General features: G+C 36.3%; 1 protein-coding gene across 1 annotated transcript; it reads right to left on the bottom strand.

Annotated features, from left to right (window-relative positions):
- Positions 1-8,702: 8,702 nt before the first annotated feature.
- Positions 8,703-16,449, bottom strand: LOC131653317 (probable metal-nicotianamine transporter YSL7). The gene is made up of 5 exons (XM_058923424.1): positions 15,905-16,449; positions 14,089-14,243; positions 13,796-13,893; positions 13,582-13,716; positions 8,703-13,504 (listed from the first exon to the last, which is right to left on the bottom strand). The coding sequence occupies exons 1-5, from the start codon at positions 16,326-16,328 to the stop codon at positions 12,463-12,465; spliced, it is 1,854 nt and encodes a 617-aa protein (XP_058779407.1). The 5' UTR covers positions 16,329-16,449; the 3' UTR covers positions 8,703-12,462.
- Positions 16,450-17,086: the final 637 nt, after the last annotated feature.

Below are 17,086 nucleotides of genomic sequence, written 5' to 3'. Positions count from 1 at the left end.
GAACGTGGACGCATGGTACTTGCGTGGGCTGCTGGAGTATCGGATCATTCTGCATCAAGAAAGTCCAGCGCGCCCTTTTTGTTTGAATTAGACCAATGAGGCGTTGACACCTCTCGTCTTCTTCGCCCATCCCTGCAACTTTCTGCTACGAACCTACAGCGGCGGTTTAGCTACGATTTTGTGACCAAAATTCTGTAGCAAACTCCATGATCCTTGAACCTGCATGAAAACGTTCCAAAAACAAAATACAATAATCCAGATCGATAGTGTGCAGCCTTGCGAACCTAATGGGGGCCTTAATTCAACCTGAAATCGACCCTTTCTACGGATCCCTAATTTGAAGGCCATAAACCCTAAACATGGTGGAAGGCTTAATCTGCACAGAAACTTAAATCAAAACATCCAGATAGCATCGTGACATCAATACAAACACAAATATATTATCAATTCATATGCAGCATGAGTAAGTGTATGAAATCGAAGTTGAGAAAAAAATTGCTCATTCATGGACGTATGATTACGTTTCTGAGTGGCCTGGATTGATGAGGATGACTGGAACGGCTTCAGGAACCTTCAAATAACGTGTTGCAACGCTTAGGAGGCTTCGAATCTTCTTCAAACTCCAAAAACGATCTTTGAGTTTTTCTTGATTTTTAGAGCTCGGGTTTATGGCTCTCTGTTGCAGAAAAATCGAACCCTTGTACCTTTGACTTGTTATCTACTTATAGGAGAGTGATTAGGGTTAATAAAACTAGAAAGAATCTTCTTGAATCTTTGATTGGAAATTTGGCAAAATTTGATTTGGAATTGTTTCTAATTTGAGCCAATATTGATCCAATATTTTTTCAATCAAATTTGCACGAAATTGTGATGTTTATGAGACATAATTGGAAATTAAATTTGATCCTTGTAAACACTTGAATCAAATATTTGATTTTTCTTAATTTATTTGATTTTAATCCCTTTTTTAATTGAATAAAAAATCATAATAAACTAAATAAATCTCATAAATTCGTGGGAATTGATCCTTGGGCTTTAGATGACTTGTGGGTCAAGCTTGAATCAAAATAACTTGGGCTCATTTGTAAAAAAAACCAAATTCTTTCACATTTTCCCCTCCAAAATAACCCAACTTTGACAAGGCCTATCTCTCTCAATTTTTGAGGTATGGAAGTGTTCTAGTACTTTTTAGAAACCTCAAAGAGTCCTCTAACCATTGTCTTTGGTCTCATATCAAAATTATTTTCCATGCTCATTTTATGCCCTTTTGAAAAAAAGTGTCTTTTTGTTGACTTTTGAGAAGGACCTATAATGTATGAAGCCATATCTCTTAGATTATTGACCTATGAGCTTTGATTCTTGGACCATTGGATAGAGGAATGAATTCCCTTCAAAATGAGCTTTGGTAGGAATTTTTCTGATGAAGTATGAATATTTGGTGAATTTTCAAAGTTTGGTTGACTTATTCAGTTCATGCCCAAAATAGTAACTCTTGACTTTTGACTTCTCTGATCTTTTCTTGCATCATCATGATCAACCCTTGATCAAATGATGATTTTAGGGGTATGAGGATGTTGTTGACCAAATATCTTGAACTTTGACTGTATTTTGGCTTGAAATGACTGTTTTGCCCTTGAGAGTCGACTGTTGACCTAATCATGATTTGAGGGACTAAGTTTTCTCTGTTTGTCTTGAAACTTTATATGGAGATACTTTGGGATGTTAGTGACCTTATGGAACCACCTTGAGCCATTGATTCAATGATTTTTTGTCGAATTAATCAAACCCTAGTTTAGAGTTTCTGTGTAGGAGACTGTGTTTTGGAGCTTTGTGTTTTTGAATAGCATGGGCAAATTTTGGGGTATGACAGCTGCCCCTGTTCAATTATCTTAAACCTGAAGATGTAGAGTGGTCTGCATGCCAGTCGGTATCTGAAGGTAGAAGATGATTGAACATAAGAATACCAAGAAATTTGCCCTATTTGAAGTAGGAACTTTTGTCGGAGATGGGCTTGTGGATGCCATCTGGTAGTTGAATTTTGAGAAGATGTTGTTTGCGCTTTGATCGTGTCATTACCGTTCGTGGTAGATGAATTAGATCCTTGGGAATTGATCGTGTCAGTATCGTTCGTGATACTTGAATTAGATCTTGGAAAGATGATCGTGTCTTCATCGTTCGTGATGATAGAATTAGATCTGAGGAGATAATCGTGTCTTCATCGCTCGTGATGATAGAATTAGATTCTCTTGTCGCGTCAGCACCGTTCGTAGTGACTGAATTAGACTTGGAAGGCCAGTGATCGTGTCCACACCGTTCGTGATGATAGAATTAGACCTCTGAAATTTGATCGTGTCAGTACCGTTCGTAGTATCTGAATTAGACCTCTGAAATTTGATCGTGTCAGTACCGTTCGTAGTATCTGAATTAGATCTTCTGTCGTGTCAGTACCGTTCGTAGTAGCTGAATTAGACTGAGAAGGTCAGTGACCGTGTCTACACCGTTCGTGATGATAGAATTAGATCTCTGAGAGTCGACCGTGTCAGTACCGTTCGTAGTAACCGAATTAGATCTTTTGTCGTGTCAGTATTGTTCGTAGTAGCTGAATTAGACTTTGAAAGTGATCGTGTCATTACCGTTCGTGGTAAATGAATTAGATCTTCGAGCGTTGATCGTGTCAGTACCATTCGTAGTAGCTGAATTAGATCTTGGAAAGTTGGAGATTTCGTTCATTTGTCGGTACCTGTATTCTGAAAAAGGTAAGGTTAATCTTTATGCAATGTCATGATGCATGGGTTATGTAATGAATCCCTCAAAATAAATGAGAGCTTTTGCATGTTATGTATGAGTTCATTATGAGGTAATGTATGCAATGTATGAATGACATATGATATGTGAATATGATTTATGTAGATCTTTTGTCCTTGTAATTGTACTGTCTGATCTTGTCTTGAAGATGCTCAGCTGGGAATTTATGATTTCTGCTTGGAGATGATCAGTGACTTGATGTTCCCTGATTGGTGATAAAGATATTGATAAATCGTGTTGGAGGAGAGCGACAGTGTTGAAGATGTAAACTCTGTTGGGCAGCCATGTCTTTATCGGGAGCGTTTGAAGATATCTTCTTAATGATTACTCTTGTGGGGATATGATCTTGTGAACCCGGCTTTGTGGGGAGACATGGGTGAAAGTTGCCCCCAGTATTATAGTAACTACTACTTGATTTAGGACACGTCACTTAAAATGTCAAACGGGACTTGTATAGATTTGCCCCAGTTAGCATGAACTTTGGAAAGATTCACCTTGCGAGGACTTTATAAGATGTGCACTTTAGGAGACATGCCCCTGGTAATCATATGCCCAATATGATGTCCTATGTTGGTTGAGAAGTAGCTTCAGATCTTCTTGGATGTGTGCCCCTGATTATTTTGGCATCTTTGAGAGATTCTCGGAAACTTGACTTGATTGCCCCAGATTGTTTGGACAAATAGTTTGAAACCCACTTGAGGTGTATGCCCTTGATTGTTTGGCTTCTGAGAGATTCTTATAATCTTGACTGGATTGCCCCAGTTTGATCAGGAACATAGCTTGAAACCCATTTGAGGTGTATGCCTTTGATTGTTTGACTTTTGAGAGATTCTTGGAACCTTGACTGGATTCTCCCAGATTGATTGGGCAAAACATGCCATGCCCATTGTATACGTGGGAGACATTTCTTCTCGAAGTAATTTTGTCTATCGGGATAACTTTCAGTCATTAGCCATACCCTGTGCAAGTTCTTTCTGATGCTAACATTTGAAATTATGTAGCAGAATATGTTTAATAATGAATTCATGAGATGCAGTGCATACGTTTGTCTTGAGTTTTGAGAAAAACATTAAAACAAGAGATGTAAAAACATGATATTTGTAACAACGTGATGTTTGTAAAAATGAAATATCGACTCAGCATTTTTGGTAAACCTTAAGGAGTCAGGATACCTTTTTGATGACAGTATGCTTTCGAACTAACCATGCTTCAGTTAGGACTTTCAAGGGTTGTAACGTGGCTTGGTTCACGGTTTAAGAAACAAAGGATAATGGCTCAAAATTTATTTATACCCATCCCCTTCTTCGTGATGTTCTTCAGTCCTAAGCTCAGTTAATTCAACTTATGCATTCAGGTTCCAGGAGACTTTTGGATTTGTACCTTTGATGATGATGATGGTTCACAAGCAAAGAGATCTTTTGAGATGGCAGTCACTTCTTCCTTTTGGTAGTCACAACATTGTTTTGTTCAGGAATTTATTGACTTTTTTTTTCATCTTTTTGATATCCCTAAATTTTGCCTGAACTGTTTATTTTGGAGCTTACAGTCAGCGGGATGCCTTGATTTTTTTGCCTAAGTCATCTTTTTGATTTTTGACTTAGCAGGCTTTTCTTTGTATATATGTTTTTCATAATTTTTTTTTGAAAGATATTGACTGCCTTGCTTAATGATTGGTAAACCAACATTGGCTTTTGATTGACCTCTCCAACACTTCTTCGATATGTGCGGATGAACGTTGGTGATTGAAACCATTGTTGAAAACTGTACTGAATGATTCTCTTGAAATAGAATGCACAGCCAAATTAACTGAGAACTACCCTGCCCCAGGTTAAAAATGCGGGTGTTTCGTACAAAAAGAAACTTCTACTCCTTAGGCTCAAAGGGGTTGACGAGGGATTACCATCCTTATATCTCCACTGTTTAGGAATTAAAATAATGCCTGTACATCATCAGCATAGTCCATTCAAAAGCATACTGTATGAGGTTGCGGTATCGTTTTCGTCATCCTCCCTCAAAAGGCTTACAACTTAGCAAGAGTTGAATAATCATAAAACATATGCAAAGTAAATACGCAATTTAAAATGAGTGATAAACGAAATAATTTATTCAAGACAAATATATGCAATGCACTGATGATGATTATTAAAACAAATAATGTCTATCATAATTTGAATGTTTAAACAAACAGAATAGAAATTGCAAATGAAAGTAAAACTAATGATCTAAAGTTCATCCACTATGACATTAATCATTCTTGTCGTGATTGTGCCTGGGAGCAGGGATCACTATAGGAGTCTGGGGATGAGGAAATTCAATTTCACTAGCATCGATCATGTCTTGAATCTTGTTCTTCAATGGCCAACAATCATTTGTATCATGTCCAGGGCTATTGGAGTGGTATGCGCACCTCGCATTGGGCTTATAGCTGGGAGCGGAAGTGTTGGGCTTTACAGGAGGACCCCTCACAGTGATCAAGTTCTTTCTCAACAAATGTTGTAATGCCTGAGCCAGTGACATGTTGATCTTTGTAAACTGGCGTTTAGATGTATTCGACTTGCGTCTTTGTTGCGGAGCTAATGTAGAGGTCAGAATTGTCCCCACAAATTGGTTGGGTTCATTGTGATCTTTCTGGTCGTACACAACGTGAGGTTCCTCAGGAGACTGGCAGTTAATGATTTTGTCATCGATTAAGTCTTGGATCTTATTCTTCAGTGTCCAACAGTTATTAGTGTCATGTCCAGGACTATCAGAATGATACGCACACCTTGCATTAGGATTATAACGAGAAGAGGAAGTACTAGGATTCCTCGGAGGGTCCTTCAAAGTGATTAGCCCTTTCTTCAGCAATTGTTGCAACGCTTCGGCCAGAGTCATATTGATCTTTGCGAATTGGCGCTTGGGTGTATCTGACTTGTGTCCTTGTTGTGGAACTGGTGTAAAGGTCAGAATTGTCCCCACAGATTGGTTGGGTTCATTGTGACCTTTCCGATTGTACCCAGTACTGGCCATATGAGGTTTCTCAGGTGAAATGACGTCAATGATCTTGCAATCAATGAGGTCTTGGATCATGTGCTTCAATGGTCCACAATCCTCTGTATCGTGACCAGGACTGTTTGAATGATAAGCACATCTTGCATGGTACTTGTACCCAGGAGCGGGATTAGTAGGAAGTGAATATGGAGGCAATAGAGTTATCAAGTTCTGATTGAGCAGTTGTTGCAGAGCTTGAGACAGCGACATATGTAATGGAGTAAATGACCGCTTAGGCTTGGATCTCTGATTATCTTGACCACCTTGATACTTGTATTGATTCTTCTCCTTCTCGATCAGAAGTGCCTTCAATTCTTCTTGCCCCTTGGCCAAGTTAAGGATCATTTCTTGGAATTGGTTGTTCTGAGTTTGGAGATTCTTCACAGATTGTTCGAGATTCATCTTTGTTACTGAAATAAACAGCACAAAGAAGAGGCATTTATTTTACGAAACCTGTGATGCAATGTTTATGAATGATATGATTATGCACATGCAATGTTCTCAAGGAGTTAAAGGCTTTTTAACACATTTAAAAGAAAAGAAAATAGAAGCAAAATAAATTAATTAAAAATAAAAACCAATGTATTGTTTATTATTTTTGAAGTTACATCGAAGAAATACTATATAATAAATATAAAATAAGAGAAGTCAATCTTCAAGTCGACGCTTTCTCTTCAATCCTCTGATTTCCTCTTTATGGGCTTTGACCATCTCGTTCTTTTCTTGAATAAGCCTATCAATCTCTAACTCCCATGATTGTATTTGTTCAGGAGAGATAAAATCCTCAATCTTCCACTTGCGAGAGAAATAGTCAAGCATACTATCTCGTTCTTTAGCATTAGCCACTAATACTGCCTTTTCTGCTTCAACCTTTTGTAGACGCTTCTCAAGATCAGCCTTTTCTTGTCTTAAATGAGCAATGGTGGCAGTAAGGTCTTCGTTTGGAGCGGGTACATAAGGCTCCAATTCTACGTGAACTTCGGGAGGAGTGATCCTTGGAACAACAGGTGTGTCAGATGGATGTGGTATGCCAAACTCGACGACTCGGTCATAAATCCATTTAAAGTAGAGATCTGAAGGAGTATCGATCCTCATTCCCAATTCTCTTGCACCCACCTTTTTTACTTCATACCAAGCTTTAATGAAGCGATTCTTCTTTTCAGTTGTATCTGAACCATAGTCAAAATTTTCCGCACTAAGATATATGGAGCGGGGCTTATCTTTCAAAGCAAAACCAAACTGATGTCGAGCAAGTATAGGGTTATAGGTAATTCCTCCACGAATGCCAAGAAGAGGCACATTAGGGAACTCTCCGCAGCGGTCATATAACTGAACTCCCTCGAATTTCTTTGGATACCAAATGATGTCGTCGTATGAAAGCTCCATAATCCTTTGAATCCAAGTCAAACCTTCTTCATTCTTTATTGAGGATCGGGGTAAGTGAGAAATAAACCACCTATGTAAGAGAGGGATGCACCCTAGAACACAACCTCGTCTCTTTGTCACTCTAGCGTTGATGGAATGCAATAAATCACCAAGTAGAGTAGGAACAGGATTCTTGCTAAGGAAGATTTTGATAGCAGCCCTATCAACAACTTTGTCGCAGCGGTGAAAAAGAACTTGTCCATATATCAACAGGGTTAGAACACTTTCCAAGGCATCCATGCTTAAAGCTTTAGCAAAGATCTTAGCTTTCTCGATCAAGAAATCCACAGGTATCCCAGAGTAGTCTCTTTTGTTGATCCAAACTTTGTTAATTTCTGATCTTGGTAGGTGTAGAGCAGCAGCAATGTCTTCCAACTTAGGACATCCTTCCTCACCAGTGTAAGGGATTTGATCAGGTATGGGCATGTCCATTATGTAAGAGAATTCTTCCAAGGTAGGCACCAGTTGAAAATCTCTATAAGTGAAGCAATGGAGAAGGGGATCATAAAATTGCATCATAGAGTTGAGGAGAGCTTCATCCACTTTGGTTCGCATTAAACTTATCAGTTTGTTGAGAGATTCAGAAAGAACAAGAGAACCAGTAATATCATCACATAAGAGTCTTAATGTAGTAGGTACTTTCTTGAAGTTGAGGAAGAAAGGTTTTCTGATTAGGATTCCCATTATTTAAATAACCTACAAAACAAATTATGGTTAAAAGACCTTTTTTCTCCTTGAGATGAGTTAGCCATGTCATGAATGCATGTATGCATGATGCATCACAGAAAAACAAATCCATACAAATCACACAATTTTTGGCTTAAGGCTTGCATGGAGTTTAGATCAAGTGTCCTTCCCAAGGGTATTTCTATGGATAAGGAGATCTCAGCAACGGGTTCTACAAGTCATCCAGAATTGTCAGCCCTTCTAAAGCACCCTCGGACATGATGCATTTGCACCATGCAATGATACTTTGAGAAAGAACCTATCTGAATTGTAGCATCGGGTAGCGACTAGTCCTTAACATTTGTCAAGGGTAGTCCCCCCACTACGTTCCTAAAGGCCAGGATGGGTTAAGGGTAACTAAAGGTCCTTGAGCTCCGGCGCACCCACAGACACATACATAGACCTCCCTCATTTGAGAAAGGTGTGCATATGCTATGGAGTCCTAACTCAAGCGTGAACTTCATACTGACTCATCTCCCACATATGTGAAAGAGGTCCTTATGACTATGCCACTCCTAAACTTAGGTGTTCTTGAATCCGGGAATAGGATTCGTCCTTCAATTTTCCCAAAACGCCCCTGAAAAATAAAACAAACAAAACAAACAATAGAAAACATTTAAGTGAATCCTAAACTTTTAAGGTAACCCCTCTTTTATCGGAAAATCCCCAGCAGAGTCGCCAGTTCTGTAACACGGTGAACTGACTTTTTAATAATCGAAATGTCGCGGTAAGCAAGAGTCGCCACCGACTTTTATTTTATCCAAACAATATTCGGAAAGGCAAAAAGAAACAGAAAAAAAACCTTTTAAAAGAATTCTAAGTTCGGGGGGTAATTTATGCAAAGGGAAGGTGTAAGGCACCCTTTGCATCCATGGTTTTCCATGGGCTCTTAATTGCTTTGCTTGCTCGTTTGTTTAGAAAATGTAGATGAAAGAGATAGGGACTTTAGCTTGTGAATAAGCGTTGCCCTTTTGAAAAATTATGAGAAAGAATATAATAAAAAGGTTTGAGCATCGCAAGGCAATTAGGGGCAATTACCTTAAACTCAGATGATAGGTCTCTTTTTGCCTTTCAGAATGAAAGGGTCTATCCTTGCCATAAGAGGGCAGGAAGCCTTTCGTTTGGAGGTTGAAGGGTCGTCGAAGCATCCTTTGCCATAAGACTGTCCCATGCCATAGAAGGGCAGGTAGTCTGAGGCAAGGATCAGAATAAGCCATTTCGTAGGCAACCAGAGGATACCTCAGCCTTTTTCCGTAGGCAACATCCGAGGGTCGAGGTCATATTGTGTATCGAAGGCAGCATCATTAGGGTCGTGACCTTTTTATCGAGGCAACACGGCTGAGGTATCCTCGAATTCGAGGGACGAGGCTTATTCTGCAAAAACACAAGGGCAACAGGCAACAGGCAACAGGCAACAGAGAGGGTTACCCAAAAAGCGTGCGTGTGTGCACCAATCATGTGATTCAATTCAGATTATATTATCTTGTGTTTAGTTATTCTAATTGATTCAGAGTTGCACTCCCTAAATTACTAACCACGCAGTATATAATAACATAAAGCAATAAAGGGGCGGGAAATTGTAACCAGCGGATCCCTTATCGGGGTTGACACAAGTAATAATAAAACAGAGAAAATATTAAGACAGGGTTACCAGTAACGTAGCTTTGACAATTGATAAACCTGACAAAAAAGAAGAAACAGAAAATTGAAGGTGAGTGCATAATCGGTTCGAGGGCAGACTTCATTAATTAAGAAAAATAAAATAATGAAATAAAGGTAAAACAGAGAGAGTGTACTTAGCTTTGGTGTTTGCCTGACAGGGTTGAGGGCAAGGGTTTATCAGAAACATTGACTCTGATCATTAGAACAGACAAGGAAACGGACAAGGCGTAAGTGTATTATTAATTCGAAGATAATCAGGGTTAACGTAAATAAAATGAAAGAGAAATAAACTAATAATGAATAAATAGGGAATACTTAGCTTTGATTCGAATTTGATCTGATATGGTTGTTAGGCGCCTTTAGGATTGACCCTGAAACAAGGCAGAAAATAGGTGAAGGCAAAGCAAACCCTAAAAGTAAATTAATTTAAGTATAATTAAAATTAAACAGAATAGAACACTTATCTTTGAGGTTTGTTGAAGGCGCGCCTTCGGGAGAATCATGTTGCTAACCCTGATGATGCATAGAAAAGAAAATAAAATCAGTGTAGGGAATGGTCATCGTGAACCCTGATTAGGGTGCCAATTAAGAGGAATAATTTAATTAATTATTGGTCTAATGACCTAATTAATTAAATCGAATTGAAAAATAAAATCGGATACGAAATATATTTTTTTGGAAATTTTTTTGGGAGTTTTAATGAATTAATATGAATTTTGAAAGGCTTTTTAAATAATTAAATCAATTTTACTATTTATTTAAAATATACAATAAATGCTTTATGAAATAATAAATATTATATTTTTTATAAAAAAAGAACATATAACTTATATATAAAACAAAATTTGATTGGCAAAAAAAATATATAAATAAATAATTAAAAAGAAAATTTGTATAATTAAATATAAAAAAAATTTGAGGGACTTAGCGTTTGATTCGGTGTGACGCATCTCTGGAGGTGTACGATGCACATGCGGCTTGAAGGACGTTGGATCAGAGATAAGCGTGATCGGATGGCCAGAGAACGTGGACGCATGGTACTTGCGTGGGCTGCTGGAGTATCGGATCATTCTGCATCAAGAAAGTCCAGCGCGCCCTTTTTGTTTGAATTAGACTAATGAGGCGTTGACACCTCTCGTCTTCTTCGCCCATCCCTGCAACTTTCTGCTACGAACCTACAGCGGCGGTTTAGCTACGATTTTGTGACCAAAATTCTGTAGCAAACTCCATGATCCTTGAACCTGCATGAAAACGTTCCAAAAACAAAATACAATAATCCAGATCGATAGTGTGCAGCCTTGCGAACCTAATGGGGGCCTTAATTCAACCTGAAATCGACCCTTTCTACGGATCCCTAATTTGAAGGCCATAAACCCTAAACATGGTGGAAGGCTTAATCTGCACAGAAACTTAAATCAAAACATCCAGATAGCATCGTGACATCAATACAAACACAAATATATTATCAATTCATATGCAGCATGAGTAAGTGTATGAAATCGAAGTTGAGAAAAAAATTGCTCATTCATGGACGTATGATTACGTTTCTGAGTGGCCTGGATTGATGAGGATGACTGGAACGACTTCAGGAACCTTCAAATAACGTGTTGCAACGCTTAGGAGGCTTCGAATCTTCTTCAAACTCCAAAAACGATCTTTGAGTTTTTCTTGATTTTTAGAGCTCGGGTTTATGGCTCTCTGTTGCAGAAAAATCGAACCCTTGTACCTTTGACTTGTTATCTACTTATAGGAGAGTGATTAGGGTTAATAAAACTAGAAAGAATCTTCTTGAATCTTTGATTGGAAATTTGGCAAAATTTGATTTGGAATTGTTTCTAATTTGAGCCAATATTGATCCAATATTTTTTCAATCAAATTTGCACGAAATTGTGATGTTTATGAGACATAATTGGAAATTAAATTTGATCCTTGTAAACACTTGAATCAAATATTTGATTTTTCTTAATTTATTTGATTTTAATCCCTTTTTTAATTGAATAAAAAATCATAATAAACTAAATAAATCTCATAAATTCGTGGGAATTGATCCTTGGGCTTTAGATGACTTGTGGGTCAAGCTTGAATCAAAATAACTTGGGCTCATTTGTAAAAAAAACCAAATTCTTTCACATTTCCCCCTCCAAAATAACCCAACTTTGACAAGGCCTATCTCTCTCAATTTTTGAGGTATGGAAGTGTTCTAGTACTTTTTAGAAACCTCAAAGAGTCCTCTAACCATTGTCTTTGGTCTCATATCAAAATTATTTTCCATGCTCATTTTATGCCCTTTTGAAAAAAAGTGTCTTTTTGTTGACTTTTGAGAAGGACCTATAATGTATGAAGCCATATCTCTTAGATTATTGACCTATGAGCTTTGATTCTTGGACCATTGGATAGAGGAATGAATTCCCTTCAAAATGAGCTTTGGTAGGAATTTTTCTGATGAAGTATGAATATTTGGTGAATTTTCAAAGTTTGGTTGACTTATTCAGTTCATGCCCAAAATAGTAACTCTTGACTTTTGACTTCTCTGATCTTTTCTTGCATCATCATGATCAACCCTTGATCAAATGATGATTTTAGGGGTATGAGGATGTTGTTGACCAAATATCTTGAACTTTGACTGTATTTTGGCTTGAAATGACTGTTTTGCCCTTGAGAGTCGACTGTTGACCTAATCATGATTTGAGGGACTAAGTTTTCTCTGTTTGTCTTGAAACTTTATATGGAGATACTTTGGGATGTTAGTGACCTTATGGAACCACCTTGAGCCATTGATTCAATGATTTTCTGTCGAATTAATCAAACCCTAGTTTAGAGTTTCTGTGTAGGAGACTGTGTTTTGGAGCTTTGTGTTTTTGAATAGCATGGGCAAATTTTGGGGTATGACACCGCGCCAAAGAATATATAACAAAGCAATAGACAATTAGCCGGTAAAGAACTGAATCCTTGGACTCCAAGTATTGCCATGTTGCGGAACACAATTGCGTTCGGCGCGGGGTATTGACTTCCAGTTGTTCCTAGATCAGGAAATGCTTTGTAGAAAACCCAAAACACACAAGGAGAGATCACACATCCCATTGCTGTGCCGATTATTTGGCTCACAAACATGGATCGCGGCGATGCTAAAGTAAGATAGCCTGTTTTGAAATCCTGCATTAGGTCAGAAGCAGTCGAAACTATGTTCATCATAACTCCACAGGCTGCTAGACTGGCTAGAACTCCATCATGTGATGCACCAGCCCATGCACCGATTGTGAAGATTGCAAGCTTTCCATAGGTTGATGCTAGGGACCAATCTGTTAGTCCATTACCATAAGCATTGCAAAATGCTAAGGTTGGAGCAATTAGGTATATAACAAGTATGTAATACCATTTTAGTTGAGGGAAGATGTGTGGCAATGTGGCTGTTGAGATTGATGCAATAGCAACATATCCTCCAACTGCAAACCATATAGGAATCTGATCTTTAAGGAAGAGTTGCTTCCGACGCTGATCATCGTAAGATAGCTCAGGACTAGAAGAAGAGTCTTGATCTGCAACAGGTAGAGCGTTTTCCCTTTGTTTGTTCCGAATTTGATTAAACAAACCCAATAAGGTGTAACTTAGAACCTTAACAAAGTTGTATAAACCATCTCCAAGGATCAAGGCTATGGCTATAAATACCCTATAGCCTTGGATTCCTTGAAGGTTGTTGTTGCCAAGGTTAACTTTGTACCAATGACCCTCTTTGGTTTTTATGAGAGGCCACATTACTCCCCAAGAAAGAATTCCTCCAAGGAGCACTGATATATTTATGATATATGGACAAATCATTCCCACACCAATATAAAGTGCAGAAAAATCAAAATAAAACCTGCAAATAAATAAAGCTAGATCAATATCCGAAAGTTATAATGAGACTAATTCAAAGTATATTACTTTTTTATTTACTTGTTATCAAATGCTTTGAGGCCTAATGAAGGGAAGGCTTGAAATCCACAGCTATCAGAAGCTGTATAGAACCATTGAAAGAAACCCCATAAGAAACTCAAACTGAAGAATCTTCCCAACAATTTCACTTGCTTCCTGAAAAAGTAGAAAAGGAAAAAATCAAATTAATTGAAAAGCTTAACATATAATAAATAATATTGAGTATAATGGTTACTTTGCTTGTTTGGCTCCTTGAGGAGTGTGGAAGCTATTGATGAGATGAGCAGTTGCAGTACCACTTGGATATGTCAATTTGAAATCAATAACCATAATCTACATCCAATAACATAAGCAACATTTAGTCAAGACTACTACTAATAATTGCTAACGAGACATTATGAAGCACTGACACAGATACAGAAGGATCGATAATATAGGATTTAGTGTCTGACACTTACATGCATCCGTGCATATAAGAGAGGTAAGTCAATGAAGAATGTTATTATATTTGAAAAGAGTTTGTCATACCTTTCTAAGAGGAACAACTGAAAAGAGTCCCAAAAAGCTAACAACAAAGAGAAAAGCAATTATCCATCCTAATTTTGGATTTTTAAAATCACTTGTGTCTAGGGATTGTTTAGCCACATGTTCACTCATTCCAAATAGGTAACTCCCAAATCCACCTGTTCACACAAGTGAATCACAAAAAGAGTTAATCAAATTGGAACTATAATAATTTCATGATGAGTGATAAATTAAAAAAAAGATATGCGTAAACTTTTTATTCAATTTTAATCTCAGCCACGTATCGGAAAATGTATATTAGTTCGCAAAATGTTACACATGTAGGATGTTAAGTTGTATCTATTGTTCACAAAGTGATACACATGAGGTTAATTTGTACTTCTATGCCAGGATTTCCATCGACAAAATTGTTAAATCTAAAGTTAATTTTTAAGGTATGTTTGGATGGATGACATGGAATGGAAAATAATGGAATAGAATGAAACAGTAAATAAATAATTATATTCTATTGTTTGAATTTGCAAATGATAGATGGAGTATAATGAAATCAATTCCATCACATTTCATCTAATCCTTCATATTTTTGTTCCATCTAATTTGGATGTATCCAATGGATTAGGAAATTTTTAGTAAAATACTGATACAATAGAGTGAAATCTATATTTTATTTTGTCCCGTTAAATTCCGCTCGGTCATGTTTCATTACTCTCCGCTCCGTCATGTTTCATCAATCCAAACACAACCTAAGATATGTTTAGATAAGTGGTATGAGATGAAATGAAGTGATAAATAATGAGATTCTATTGTTTGAATTTGTAAATAATGGATGAAGTGGAATGGAACTTGATGTAATCCATTCCATCACATTCTACCAATCCTCCATATTTTTGTTCCGTCCGATTTTGGATGGATGTAATGGAATGAGACTTTTAACGAAATATTTAAACAATAGAGTGAGATTTATATTTCATTTCGCTCCGCTCCATTCACTATGTCATGTTTTATTCTGCTCTGCTATGTTATGTTTCATCAATTCAAATACAATCTTAAAGATAAAGTTGTAAAAAAGTTTATATAGAGTGATATCTCTCATCTTATAAGTTGATTTTGTAAGAACGAGTTAAGTCAAACTCTAATATAATATTAGACGTTATCGATCAAGTATGACATGTCTTCGTTTATATATATATACACCAAACTCAAAAGAGTGTTGAATGTGAGAGAGTATACTAAAAATATTTCAAATCTTATAAAAATTAAATAGAGTTTTTAAAGAATTTGTATAGAAAATCAAATCTTACTTTACAAATAGTTTGTATAAAGAAGAATTAGACTTAACTCTAATCAATCTAATAAAATTATCTTAGTCCACACATGTGAAGGCATTAATTACGTATAAGCAATAATTTTAATTATTACTACTAAAATGAATAGTATAACTTGACTTATATGCCTCATGCTCCTATCATATTTTAGAAAAATTAAATTCTACCAAAATTTTGGTCAAATAATACAACCTCATTTATTTCCACAGCTCTAGGTATAAGTTGAACCATATAATCAGAAGAAAAAGTTGTACTATCTTTTAATGTATGGACTAAATTCATGCATGACTTTGAATATTCCAAGGTTTGTATTTTCCAGATAATGAAAGGTTGATAACAAAAGATAATGAAAGATTTACCATTATTATTTATTGACCATTTAATATGGTTAAAATTTTGTTGTATGCAGATAATTGAACAACGAAAATATAAAATACTATTCATAGCAAAAGTGCATATTCATAAATTCAAGAGAGTGAAAAAAAAAAGTTTACCACTAAAAGCAATTCCAGAGGAAGCAACAACACATGTTTGAATAACAGTATTCTCTTGTCTTGTAAAAGGTTGTTTCAACATATTAGATTTTTCTAAAAACTTTGTCCATGTTTTCACAAAGAAGAATCCCAAGAGACCAGCAGACACATTCAGGGATGGTATAATCCCAGTTGTGAGATTAAGCTTCATCACAATGAAACTAAATAGTATGCTCAGAAAAAAGCTAACCACAAAAGCTCTTACAGTTAATTGATTCTGCCATGATGGAACCAATAAGTGCTTGAACACTTTCTCAACTGAAGCTTCTTCTTTCAACGACCTTGTACGCTTTTGATGTCGTTGTTGTTCGGAATTTTGTTCATGATGTTGTTCAAATTCAAAACCATGGTCAATTACCCTATCATCATTTTCATTTTGTGCCATGCTTTTAGATTCTTGAGATTTGGATATTGGTTTGGATTTTTCAAGGTTTATGAAACGGTTTTATATACTACTCTAGCTAGTATGTTTAAATAATGCATATTTTATTGATAATATTTTGTTTTGTTTTATGACACGGTTTTATATACTACTCTAGCTAGTATGTCGAAATGTTCAATCCGACTTAAAAAAATATGATGTGTAGGACAAAAAATAATGACAACTAAGACCAATAATCTTCTATGTAATAAGCATTACTATAATATATATCTTAGCAAAAGTAATTTTTAATTTTATTAAAAGACTTATCAATAACTATGGTTATATGTTAAGACATATAGATTTTGAATCTCAATACTAATATCTTTCCACTTTTTCTATACAAATAAGTCCCTTAATTAAAAAACATTTCGCCACAATTATTACTAGAAACCGTGATTATTTGTTTCCTAAAATTAATGTATGATTGATCTTTACAAGCGTGGTGATTTTTTTTTTTTAAATTAAAACATATCAGGTTTAGTTTATTTCCTTCATAACACGAATGTCTTAGTAAAGAACAAATGAAAGCGATAGCGATAGCGATAGTGAAATAGACGAAATTGAAATCGAATTCAAATTTCATTTGATGTTCCTCTCATTCATTTCTTGGAACGTCCAAACTTCAAGAAGTTTTTTTGGTGTTTCTCTTCTTAGTATTTTCCTCTTTTTCATTTTACGGTACATTCTCTATTTCATCACCTTTATCACCATTCATGTTG

The sequence above is a fragment of the Vicia villosa genome, linkage group LG2 (genome assembly GCF_029867415.1).
Source record: "Vicia villosa cultivar HV-30 ecotype Madison, WI linkage group LG2, Vvil1.0, whole genome shotgun sequence".
Taxonomy (NCBI): domain Eukaryota; kingdom Viridiplantae; phylum Streptophyta; class Magnoliopsida; order Fabales; family Fabaceae; genus Vicia; species Vicia villosa.
This window is presented reverse-complemented; position numbering and strand designations above follow the sequence as displayed.